Source organism: Hypoxylon fragiforme (genome assembly GCF_022984875.1).
Source record: "Hypoxylon fragiforme strain CBS 206.31 chromosome Unknown GGS25scaffold_2, whole genome shotgun sequence".
Classification (NCBI taxonomy): domain Eukaryota; kingdom Fungi; phylum Ascomycota; class Sordariomycetes; order Xylariales; family Hypoxylaceae; genus Hypoxylon; species Hypoxylon fragiforme.
This window is the reverse complement of record NW_026054757.1, coordinates 498,155-510,864: the sequence shown is the minus strand read 5'-3', so window position 1 is coordinate 510,864 and position 12,710 is coordinate 498,155. Positions and strand designations below refer to the sequence as shown.

The window sequence follows — 12,710 nt, the reverse complement described above, 5'->3', positions numbered from 1 at the left end:
TTTTCACATGCCATCAATATTACGTATTGGCTTGTCTGTTACCCCTATTTTTCCAACGGGATTTGATACCACCGATATTTCTTCAAGCCACGGGCATCATGGGTCAATATCCAGCATTATGCGCGCCACAAACTCACATTTTCTTCCCAAACTGATAAGGAAATTAAGGAAATTATCGAAATACAACATTGGACATTTTCAAGGTTCAAATTCTGTCAATGTTGCGGCTAAAACGCGAATTAATTAATTCACTCAAGTCTAGATCGGTCCCTGAAAAGGGCTAGCGCCTAAAAAATAAGAGCTAGAATTGCAGTACAGAGTCTACTACAGACTGAGACTCAAACATTGAAGTTACCTACCTACGTGTAGGTACCTAACCTAGTATACATATAGCCCGGAACACATAAGGTTAACACCGTCCACTATGTTGTAAAATCTCACCTGAAAACGATACATGTCGGGTATGTAGCTCTGGAGATAGCTTATTAGAATGATTATTTACTACTGACATCGAACTACACGGAATATCCTCCATACTTTAACCATCACAAACCTTTAAATGTAACGGATAATTTTCCACAGCATGGCATCGATGGTACGTACGTCGTACTACAACAGTACGCATGCAGGTGTAGAAACATTACATCTACATAGGTAGTATGAATAAAATAAAAACGTGTGTATCAGAAATCTATCTAGGTTATGACAAATGCCATATGCACATTGACAATGTATACCCTAACCTAAGAGTCTAACTCATTACCCCCGCGCTTAAAGAAAGAAAAGAAAAAGGAACAGAGGAAAAAAAAATAAAAGAGGACGGCCTGACGATGAAATCATACTTGGATGACGCACATCTAAATCCCTAGTCAAAAAGCTAGGTTAGCCGCCCAATGATTCGATTCGGAGTTTCCATGCCCTAGGGTAACCTACATAGCACCTACCTACCTTCTTAGACGATGAAAAGAAAAAGAAAAAAAGGGAAAAAAGGAGCACATACATGTACCTAAGCCCGTACTATGTAGATAAACACCAAACGTGGCGTAACTAAGAATAGCTGGGTGCTACCATGTATGATATGTCAACTGTCTGTATATGTAGTATGTCTGTAGCCCAACAACATGACACATCCCATGCCGTGCAACAGAGCCGCCCTCCTCCCGCCTGTCACCACCAGCTTTTTCGCACAGTCATCCATGATCCGGCCATTGTACATACATACACACATACACACATACTTACATACCCAAATATGTATGGATAACTTCCATGTAAGCTTCTACGTGCAGCACCGACATCTTCTCAGGGAGAGCAGAAACAACTATACTTACAGTCTACACTACATATGTAACCTAGTAGGTAGGTACTCGGTAGCCAATACATACACAACTAACCTAAGTACTGCGTAGACGGGTGGCGAATTTAACTAGGCCAGAGAACTTCAAGAACGCTTCCCTATTAGCTATTAGTTCTACATAGCTCCCTTTTCCATTTTCTCCAAGCCTTTTTTTTTTTTTTCTTCCTCCCTTTTCTCCGTCAAAACCCTAGGTTACCTCCAGGACAAGCTCCATCCAAAAAAAAAAAAAAAAAAGGCCCAAGCCACGGCCACAAGCCAAGAACTAACATGTCAAATGAAAAACAAAAATTAAAAAAAAAATATTCCGCATTACATACGTATGGCCTTAAAGGGTAAGGTTACATAGGGCTGAGGAAGGGGGGAAGATGTTGGAGAACCATATAGGTACCATGTAGCTTTTAGAATTATTATTCCACTGCCGGATAATATAGCTACCTTGCGTATATATCGTCCGTGTGTGTAAAAGGCCTGTTGACAGGTCATGCGATATTGCTCATAGACTTCAGACTCATAGACTACTTTAGACACTTTGATTTTGCTCTCAACATGTATAGCACGAAGTGTAAATACCCAGATGTAGATAAGACTACTATTCAAGCCGTTAAAATCTGTCATTATGTTCTGTGTATATGCAGTCCACGGGTAGTTTATTTTTCTTTTCTTTCGAGTCCTTCTAGTCCTTGCATAATGGTCTCCATACCTCATACTCCAGAGTCATACTCTACCTCAGAGTTTCCCATAGCACCTAGTTTATAAATGCTCAAATTTAGAATATAAGGATATACTATTTCCCTTTCAGCTGTTTTCTTCCAGCTGTTCTCTTCCTATGGACTACGCCTCTCCAGCACTAGGCCCTTCCCCCGCCGCCGCCCCTACGTCGGCCTCGTCGTCGCTCGCCGCAACATACTCAACACCTCCTTCGTCGATAGACGGTAACTGATCCGTATCTGGTAACCCGCGCTCCGCACGTAACTGCCTAATCTTCGTCGCCGCCATTTCGTAGACGAACTGTCCTATATGCTCAACGTTCTCCATTACTGCCTCGCCAGGTATCGCGGCCCCATCTTCCTCTGCCTGAATGCGCTTGGAAGGCCACATCTCACCGGTGGCAAGGGTAAGCTTGTCTGGCCGCTGCAGCAGCAACTCGAAAGCCGGACGAAGTTCGTAGCATGCTTCAAAAATCTCTCTCCGACCTAGGATGTACAAGCCAAGCCGAGCACGTGATAGAGCAACGGTAAGACGGCGAATATCTCGGAGATAGCCAACTCGTGATGTGCGTGTTAGGGAGAGGATAATATCTAGTCAAAGTTAGACCCGACGGCTTCTAATCATAGAACGTTACATTACTCACAATCGTTTTGTTCGCCTTGATACTTGTCAACGGTAGTTACTATCTTGGGCAACCCGAATATATCATTTTTTGTGCATCGATGGCTCAAGATATCCTTGATGAGGGCTCTTTGGCCAGCGTAGGTGGCAAGGATGCTGATCTTCGAGGATGGGTATCCAAGAAGTCGCATGTATTGGTATATAGCAACAGCGTATTCCGCTTCGCCCAAGTTCTGGATGAAGTGAGGCGTTGGCTCGATTTCTCCTTTGTCCTTGTAGTCGGGTACATTGATAAACTGGTAGTCATATTTGAAGCCAGCATTGGCAGTTTGAAATTCCTCAAGGCTCTCGACATGCGGCAAGTTTCCAAGGTTGGGGTATCTCCACTGGTACAAGGTAGCGATGGACGGACGAGCTCGGCCTTGCTGGTCGAGTGTAATTACGGGTATCCCTAGACGAACGAAGCGGGAGAAAAGCGATTGCTCAAGGTTGGCATAATGCCTAAAGGCAAGGCTTTGTATGACCGGAGAGTTCTGGTAGTGATCACCACAGAGGACAACTCGTTGAAGCGCCATCTGCCCGTCCTTGGGCTTCTGCATAGCTAGAGGAATAAAACTTTCAACTTCAGTTATTTGCGCTGCCTCTTCCATGACCACATTGTCGTAGTGGAAACCAAGAGATGCGATCTCAGTGCGACGCATTGCGGCGTGCGTCGACGTCATGGCAATTATGCGAGCTTCGCTAGTAAGGAGGTAGTTGGCCTTGTCTCGATCTCGTCGTAGAATCTCAAATGGCAGGACACCTTCCAACTCAGAGAAGATCTTTGAAATATGATGGTAACAACCGTTGGCTATATCCAAAACAGCGTCTCGATCACTCCCTGGTGGAAATAAAGGTTGGGGCGCATCAGAGAAATAGGCATGGAACGGGAAGGCTTCAATGATATCAGCTGCCGATGAACCGTCTACTTTGGCCACCTCAGTAAACTTGGTCCATGCCGGCTGGATATAGACGAGATTGAAATATCCTGCAGTCTCAGCTGAGTTCCCATGCTCCCCAGGGGCACCTATACTAGCTGCCAACTTGTTTACTTCAGTTAAGTAGAGTTGTCTGATCGCGAGGATCGATTCCACTCGCCCATACTTGCTGAAATCTCCATCAGTATCGAGATCTTCTTCTCCGTGGCCAAGACGAAGAAGGTGCCGTTCATCAATGTCCAAAGCTACTATTTTCGCGAAGAGCTGATTCAGTGCCTGGTTAGAATGAGCAATGAGTAGCGTGCGCTGCTCCGGAAAGTTGTGATATATATTGTTGATAATTTGCGTCGCAACGTCTGTCTTGCCAGTACCAGGTGGGCCCACGATCACTGTAAGTCCAGGTTGGGTGCCCGATATTATAGCATCGATTTGAGCGGGCGTGAAACGAACAGAATTGAGCTTCGGAGCATCAACAGGATATGGTCCAGTATTAGGTGGCTTGTAGGTAGATACGTTATATGTCTCAATCTCGGCAATAAGGGAGGGTTCGGTGTCTCTTCTTCGCTTCTTAGAAATTTTAACCGTCTTCACAGGAGGCTTATCCACTGACTCTAACACATAAGGGGGGCCGAAGCTTGCCGTGACATCAAAGCCTGGCTCGATGGTTTTTCCAGGCAAACTCGCAACAAGATGTTGCCAATCTAAGAAGGTATCCCTGAAGTCGAGTTTTCCGATGCGATTGGGAAGGTGTTTATATGTAGCACCAGCAGGATCTCCGTAACCGAGGAAGTTCTCATGGAGCCACGATGCTAGGGGCACTTCCGAAAGACATAGGCTACGAATGGACTCTAGAACCGGCTTGAAGTTGTTTTCTCGGCCACTGCGTCGCACAATTAGATTGATCCGTTCGTATATATCTGGCTTGCCTCTGGAAACTCGTTCCGTGTCTTCCTTGTAGCTCGCTGGGTCCAGTCTGAGTTGTATCTTTCTCGTTGGAGATCGGTTATGCCCGTTGAAATAAGTGGCAGGGTCTCTGATAGATTTTCCCTTGTCATCCATGACTTGGGCAATTTCTGCAGTCCGAACGGATATTAGTCCTATCTTCTGTGCCTCGGATATCGTTTGTGTGCTGCCATTAGAGATAGCCTTGGATATGGAAGCATCCACTGCGACAAGGAACACCACGTCATCTGGACGGAGTGAATCCCATTCTCTTCTAATATTGTCCGCCAGGCGGCGTACATCGAGCGATATCTCAGCATTAACCACAGATGGCTTGTCATCGCCAACAAGCGCTGGTACGACCTCTAATATTGATGGCCGAGTTATAGGTAGCGCCATTCGAGAGAACCCAGCGAAAGTGGTCTCTCCCGGACGTTTCGACTCTGGACGTAACCGTCTCAACGCATCACTAATATCCTTTCTGATACCATAGAAGGATTCGCACCGGTAGAGGGCTAGGGCCCTCCAAAGAAAGTCACCCACTGACAAGTATTGCAATCTCAACTTAGGGAGTGCAAGTGGTCTTGACCCATCATAGTTGTCGGTTCTCAGTAGACCTTGATCAAAAAGGCTATCCTCGGTTGGAAGAATACTCATACCTTGAGCAACCTCTTGGAACGTCTTCCGTTTCTCATAGTTAGACAGAAGGACCTCCATTAAGAATGCTCGATCAATAGGTACCGCCACCGTTTCTGGGTATTCTGTCCTAAGTTCAAGAAAATTTGCAAGCCTCTTAAGCTCCTCGTCAGTAAGGGCTTCGAGAAGGTTTTCTAGCTCGCCCCTTTTATCTATGGATCCATAGTTGGACAAGGCTAGCACTGTCAGCTTGTCCTTGAAATACCGCAAGGCAACCCTTTGGAGCTTTGCCAACTCAGTACAATGATGATCGTATGCTTCTGTGCGGCTTTGCTGGGCCCCTGTCTGGTCGTCGATGGTGAAGTGAACGTAGTGACTTAACAACGAACATTGGTCCCGAAGCAGACCATTATCCTCATCATTAAACATAGGGGAAAGCCGTAGAGCAGGCAATATATGTAGGTCCCGCAGCAAGGTATTGACATATCGCCTAGTTGGGAGCTGGCTCAATAAATCGGAAATAAATTCGACAAATCGTTCGCAGTAGATGACGTGCTCGTCTTTCCTATTCTCGTCGTAGAGTAGGTGTATAAAGTCCAAGGTCAAAGTGTAAAGCCAAGCTCTTTCAAAACGCAATCGAGCCTTTGTTGCATCGTCTGCCGAATCGTATCTTTTTGCCGCCGCTTTCCAAGATTTCTTGAGCTGTGGAGTTTGTCCTAGCTTACTTTCTCGCTTCGCGTCGGTCGAGAGATTGTGCCAAATGCCTATAGAAACCAACGGAGCGCATTCTTTCCTCACGCTGGCCCAATCGAGACTTTGGAATGCGTAAATAATAAAGCAAAGAAGGTGGGTTCGAATCGTAAGAGATAGCGTCTGGTCAAGGCTCATGGACAATATGCGGGTGAACAAGCTCGAGAATTCGGCGGGCCGGTTTTCGAAAATGCTCCAAGTCTCAAGCCGTTCCCTCGCTTTGACGGTGGTGATTAAGGCTATGAGAAGGACATGGAAATTCGATGAGTCTTCGGAATAGCCAGGCCAGAGGTAGCTCTCGACGGTTTGAAGTCCTTCGAGAACAAGCAATAGCTTGTAAGGGAAACCATCTTTCTCGAGCACATCCCAAATGTCTCGCTTTAGTACATCATTCTTAACCTTGACCTTTGTAGCTCGCCGGGTGGTCTTTAGCCAATGCTTTCTTGCAAGCTGAGCAAACTCGCTCTCGCCCTCCAAGTCGGCGATGGTAGGTCGCGGTTGGGTATCGCGCGACTTGGCCTTGGCGTCACTCTTCAGTCTTTTTGCGGTCGGCATAGCTATTAGATTGATGGCCCTGGCGGTCAGCCGAGTACTAGGTAATTAAATGCCTAGCTTTATGGGCTTGAGCAATGCAAACATGCAGACATGAAGCTCTTTCTCGATGAAGGTGAACTGAGGTAGGTTGAGTAGTGTGTAGGTGTAGAAGATGTATGTACTGCTATTAGTAAAAGTAAGGTTTCACGATGGTGGCGCAAACAAGTTCAATGCCTAGGTTAGTGCAGTGTCGACTTTCCTCAGCCCTGTCGCGTTGTTGTATTTTGATAAAAGTTTCGAGGTTCAATGTTACCTAGTACTATTGATGTACAATCAATAGGTCCATGTCCATATCGATAAAAGGTACCTAGGTACGTGCTCGATACCATCCCTAAAATTTCTTGGTCCCGATTTCCCCCTGCTGGCCCTTGTTATCCCTACGCCACACAATTGAGGTTACAGCCAGTAATGTGCCTGCCACCCATGCATGCATGATGACTCTAATCGTTAATTGATCCTTGCAAGCGTATGTATCTAGTACTAGCTCAGGAATCTTGGGCGGTCGGGCCTGGCAGAATTGATACAACTGTGTGTATCTCGCGTTAAAGCTCACATGCAGCCTTGCTTCATCTCTATCTACATCTAAGGGTACCTTTTTGCGATTCATTAGAGAAGTTCACCTGCGCACCTATCATAGTCTGCAATTGTTACAACAAAGGCTACTTATCAAAGATCTTGTTCACGACATTCTTTTAACTCTAACAAACCTCTTCGACATGTCTATCATTTGAACATGATCATCGATCCTGCTTCTTTATAGCTATTCATTCATTCTACCATCAGCCATCCCGCGCCCGAATCTACCCTGGGTAGTTTAGGGAATTGCATTTTGCGCATTCACCTAACTAAATTACGATACGGGCACTACTATTCAATACCTCGATAATATACCGCCTACATTTCACCATGCCTTCGGCCAAGTATCCGGACCACGAAGTACCACAAGTAGACGACTTCGCAGCGCTACTAAAAGAGGTTCTGGATCATGCGCAGGCTATTAAACCCGCCGCTTCAATCGAACCCCCTCTGACCGAGGCTGATTTTAGCGAATTCCTCGCACGGGTACCGACCATATTCTTTGACAAGACCCGTCAATGGGCTATCGTGGAAACTGCTGCGCGCAATGTGTTTAGTAGCTTAGTCGTCAGTATCAATCTTCCCAACATTTGTCGTAGTAGTTGGTCGCTGATCCTGTCTAGGCCGAGACTCCGATCGATTCACCCGAGTTCGTACAGATCTGGAACCTCTTCGATTTCCTGACAGTTTTATCGGATAGCGCACAATGCGACCCTGCCCTCCTTTTCTGGCTCGTGGAAGAGTTGCTTGACAGCCAAACTACCGAAGGATGCCGCAAGATATTCGACTTTCTCGAATCGCGAAGGGAGCAAATAATAGCTCAGAACTTGAACTCGAAAAAGCTAGTCATTCTTAGATCTTGCAATGATCTCCTTCGTCGGTTGTCGCGTGCTGAAGACACCGCTTTCTGCGGTCGTGTCTTCATCTTCATGTTCCAATGCTTTCCTCTGGGGGATAGGAGCTCTGTAAACTTGCGAGGAGAGTACCACGCCGAAAATGTAACGGCCTTTGAAGAGACACAAGTCCAATCGGAAGACTCGCCAGATAAAATGGTCGTAGACACCGAGGCCGACCCCACAAAGGATGGAAAAGATGAAAGCAAGTCTAGTGTTAAGGCCGTTTCGTTCGACGCCAAGAACAAGCAGGCATCCGAGAATCCTATCGATGCTGATGCATTGTACCCTGTATTCTGGTCGCTCCAGCATTACTTCAGTCAACCTACGACACTATTTGACTCAGCTCAATTAGTCAAGTTCAAGACGGGCCTGGAGGCCACCATGACCGCTTTTGAGACAGTTGACAAGCAGCAAAGGAGTAATAAGAGCTCTGATGACAACAAAGTCACTCCTCAAAAAAGAAAACACCCTGAAGGAGACGAGGACCTTCGCAGTAGCACCAACAACCCCAAATACCTTACAAGCAGAGAGCTTTTCGAGCTAGAGGTACGCTCAATACCCTTTCTTAAAACGATACATTGCAGCAACTAGGACTAACCATTCAATTTAGATCGGCGATCTCTACTTCAGACGTCATATCCTGATACAAGCGTTCATCGTGCTGGACTTCCTCTTATCACTAACGCCACAAGCCAGAGCGAAACTTGCTAATATCAAAGTGCAAAACCGATCAGTAATTTACGGCGACCAAACGCTTGGGGACGAAGATGTAAGTTCTAATAAAAAAAATCCATCAACTCGAAAGGGGTGGATTCACTAACAATATGCAGGCCAAATGGGCGAAGGCTATGAAAGAAAGGATCACTACGTACATACAGTCCGAGACTGATGGATACTTCTTTTTTCGCGTGGTTGAGAGCGTTATTTCGAGGGATAAAGGTTGGGTCCGTTGGAAGGTCGAAAGTTGCCCCCCTATTAAAAAGGACCCTGTTTCTCCCGCCGAATTCAACGAAGCGAAATCCAACGTCAGACGCCTTGCAACCAACAAGAGACTGCGACCTGTACCGATGGGCTCCCTGTCACTCGAATTTCTGAAGGAGGAAGACCGTGAAACCGCCATGGAAAAATTGAAGGATCCCGCAAAGTGGAAACTTCCTGATCTAAATGTCTTCCAGGAGAAAATTGCTACCGACGATCTTGATCTTGACTTCGCAAAGAACGACAAAGAAAAATCCGAGATACTTGAAGCCAAAGCTAGTAAGACCTGGAGGGCCCTGAGGATCGCCCAGAGATCAAAGCTGGCCCTTTTTGACAAGATCGATGACTGGCAAAAGGTCGATGTCATCTTCCAAGAGCAACCAGATCCAGAGGAGCTACAAGGAGAAGTGTCTGAAACCGGCCAGGCGCCAACAGATAGACGGCCAATCTTATTGACAGGGCCTGGAAAAGTTGGCAAGTCTACGATAGTCTCGATGCTCCTGGAGAGGCACAAGGACGTCTTTGGAAATGTCATTCAACATACTACCCGGAGCCCTAAGGATGGGGAAGTTGATGGCCAAGATTACCATTTCGTGGACTCCAAAACGTATAATACTATACTGGATGGGGATTACTTCCTCGAGTTCAGCAATCGGGATGGATGCGAGTACGGGACAAATCGCAAGGCAGCTGAAGCCCTGGAGGAATCCGGGAAAGTTCCTATTATACAATTAGACCGTGAAGTAAGTATAGATTCAACTGGAGTAGTTATAGATGGATCATCCGCTAACAATGATGTCAGGGCATTCAAATGGCCAAAGATAATGGCTACTCTGCTCGAGTTATCTTCGTTTCGCCACCAAGCTTGGAAGAATTGGAAGCTCGACAGAGGAAAGCCGGTTTAACGGATGATGAGGTTGCTCGTGCGCTCGAGGTTGCCCAAGAAGATATCGAGCACTCCAAATCCAATGACATATACGATGTCGTCATCACGAATGATGATTTAGAGGAAGCGTACAAGGCTCTCGAGGCGTTTATATATAAGCCCTCGGAGGAGACTAATGGGGTCAATACCAACGGCGCTGCCGCAGATGATGATATGAAAATGGAAGACGTGGAAAACGTGGAAAACGGCGATGAACCCTCGACGTAAGGTATTGATAGGTTTAGTTGGTTACCACGACGCACGCATGAAGATGCGACAAATTACACGCGTCTACGAGTGGGTCGTACGCGAAGGCACGTCAGTCAGATAGAAGTTTATTCTGAAGACCTTCAAACTTAGGACAACTACAAGGACTGCGCGGAATGGCGCCGCGATAAGTCACGTCATCCTACGGTTCGGATAGGCAAATTTAGTATGGCAATAGAGATACCCATATAATACATTCCATACTCAATTTGAGCCTACCTACCTACCTAGCCATACCAATGCTAGGAGGATTCCAGGTCAGTTGCATGCTTAGGAAGTGGTTCCGACTTGATGGAATAAGGGCTTGGTGTGCATTCCTCGGTATGAGTGCCTAGGTAGGTACCTGGGTTGGTCTGGTGCTAATACAGGCGGGTAACCTAGGTAGTATTTGGATACGAGGAAGGTTGAACGTGATATCAGTACATTTTATTCCCGAGTTTTTTGAAGCGTTCCATTAAGTAAGATGTTCCAAATCACCTGTTAAGTAGATACCTATTTAGATGGAAGGTGAAGATGGAATGCGTCGGTAGGCATGTAGCTTGACAACATCGGCAAGGATTGAATTTCTGAAGTTCGACCAATTTATCTTTTCCCGTCTAAGAGCTAACCTATGTACCTAGTAGAGTTAGATGTGTCAGCTAAGGGTACTCACGTGACTCCCCCTTTTTATCTACTACCACCCTTTATTATTTATACATGCGAAAATTGGTATATTTCTCAATCTACAGTCCTTGTAACTCAATCTAACTTCTTCAAATGTTGATTTTGACCAGGAGTGAAATCTGTTTGCACGGAGGAGTTTGATTCACTAGATGGTCACGTGGTAGAAAGGACGGTTGAAGCTTTCAGGGTGGAAAAGGGGTTGTATAGAGGAGATTAAGACAGAACCTAGATGGGTAACTTGTTGATGGTCGGTGGTAGTTTTCCTTCCGTACTGTAAGTCAAGCTGTGGTCAAGCTGCTCGCAGGCAGCGATCAGATTCAGATCCCAGCGGTAGACTGGGTGTTGGTGCAGACCTAGCACTCTGGTTACTGGTTATGTAACACTAAGCTCATATTGACTGGCTGTATCTCTCAGTACAGTACTTGGCCTCTAATCATGGGCCATATGCTCATCTTGACAATATGAGGGAGTCTTACTATGTTCTAAACGTAAAAAGTGATATTTTCGCGATGCTTACTGAGTAATATACCAAACCCAGCTCTACAACCATAGAGAATAACGTACTCCGATACTTTTTAAGAACCATTTTGTTGCAGGTGTCTGAACCATGGCCATTAAGGCACATGACTCCACTAGGCCTTGCGCTTGGATATTTAGAGGGGCAAAAAGGGGCTCAGGAGTAAATATCACTCTGCCGTTAAACTCATTGAGGTTTACGTACTAGATTCTCTCTATTTTACTATATAATCCATTCTATCTTCCACCATATAAGTGATAATATGAAGAGAAAAAAAAAAGAAAAAAAAAGGAATCAGGTCGAAGGCCGTCTGCGAGTCCCTCTCTCTAGCCGAGCTTCTTCGTCTCGTTAGCAACCTGGACCTCACCAACGGCTTTCTCGAACTTCTCCAGGTTTTCGATCGTGTCCTTGATCTCAGAGACATTGCTCTGCTGCTGCACCTCGGCGATTATCTTGGCGAGGCGAAGATTGTCGTGCACGTCGTCGACCCAATCGCGCCAGTACTTGGCCTTCGCCTCCTCCTCGGCGCTGAGGACGCGGTAGGAAAGCGCGATCTTCATAGTGTCGGCCTCGTATTTGAGGTCGCTGATGAGGCTGTCCAGCCTCGCAAGGCTGTCCAGTTGGCGTTGCTCCTGGGCGTGGCTGTACCTTATGTTGATATTCGACATCTTGAGTTGGAGATTTCTGATTTTTTTCTTCTTCCGTTATCTGTTGCTCGGTGCTGATTCGTGCGATGGCCTGGTATCTTGAGGCTACGAGTGAAGGCAGGCAGTTGAGGGGGCTAGATTTATATATTCGTTGCTGAAAACTTGTACGTACGTGACTCCAAGGCCCAGGTTGAGCTGTGAAAGTGTCTTACAGCTCATCATTGTTTGTAATTTACGTTGAGCTGAGCTGAGTTGATTCGAACAGGGACTCATGCTGTGTCTCTTCACAGTGATAAAGGATAAAGAGACAAAGTATTATATATAATACTACAAGTGTAATTACCAATTACTCTCATAACTTAGTAATTCATATGACCCGGGTTGTAAACTGAGCTGCGAATCACATATTCCTCATCCTATTAGACTTGAGGCAAACATCTCATTACCTTAGTATTCAGTTAAGTGACTAACCTAGGCTTTGACTCAAAGATGCCTTCATGACAACTCACATCTGTGTCATGGTGATAATCATAATTATTTAAGGTGATGGCCTCCACGATTCCGCTATGGTGGGTGGTATCGGCGCATCGAAGTCCGTACCTAGGAACTGACCTATTATTCAGTTGGCGTTCTGCCATTGATACGCATTAGGCCAG

The 12,710-nt window shown here is 46.0% G+C and overlaps 2 protein-coding genes across 2 annotated transcripts; one reads left to right on the top strand and one right to left on the bottom strand.

Moving 5' to 3' along the window:
* Positions 1 to 1,872: 1,872 nt before the first annotated feature.
* On the bottom strand, positions 1,873 to 6,808 carry GGS25DRAFT_473846 (P-loop containing nucleoside triphosphate hydrolase protein). The gene is made up of 2 exons (XM_049259574.1): positions 2,709 to 6,808; positions 1,873 to 2,655 (listed from the first exon to the last, which is right to left on the bottom strand). Exons 1-2 carry the CDS (start codon positions 6,544 to 6,546, stop codon positions 2,189 to 2,191), a joined length of 4,305 nt encoding a protein of 1,434 aa, XP_049119685.1. The 5' UTR covers positions 6,547 to 6,808; the 3' UTR covers positions 1,873 to 2,188.
* Positions 6,809 to 7,170: 362 nt separating this feature from the next.
* On the top strand, positions 7,171 to 10,896 carry GGS25DRAFT_473844 (THO complex subunit 1 transcription elongation factor-domain-containing protein). Its single transcript, XM_049259573.1, has 5 exons — positions 7,171 to 7,728; positions 7,785 to 8,603; positions 8,668 to 8,826; positions 8,888 to 9,778; positions 9,838 to 10,896. Exons 1-5 carry the CDS (start codon positions 7,492 to 7,494, stop codon positions 10,186 to 10,188), a joined length of 2,457 nt encoding a protein of 818 aa, XP_049119684.1. The 5' UTR covers positions 7,171 to 7,491; the 3' UTR covers positions 10,189 to 10,896.
* Positions 10,897 to 12,710: the final 1,814 nt, after the last annotated feature.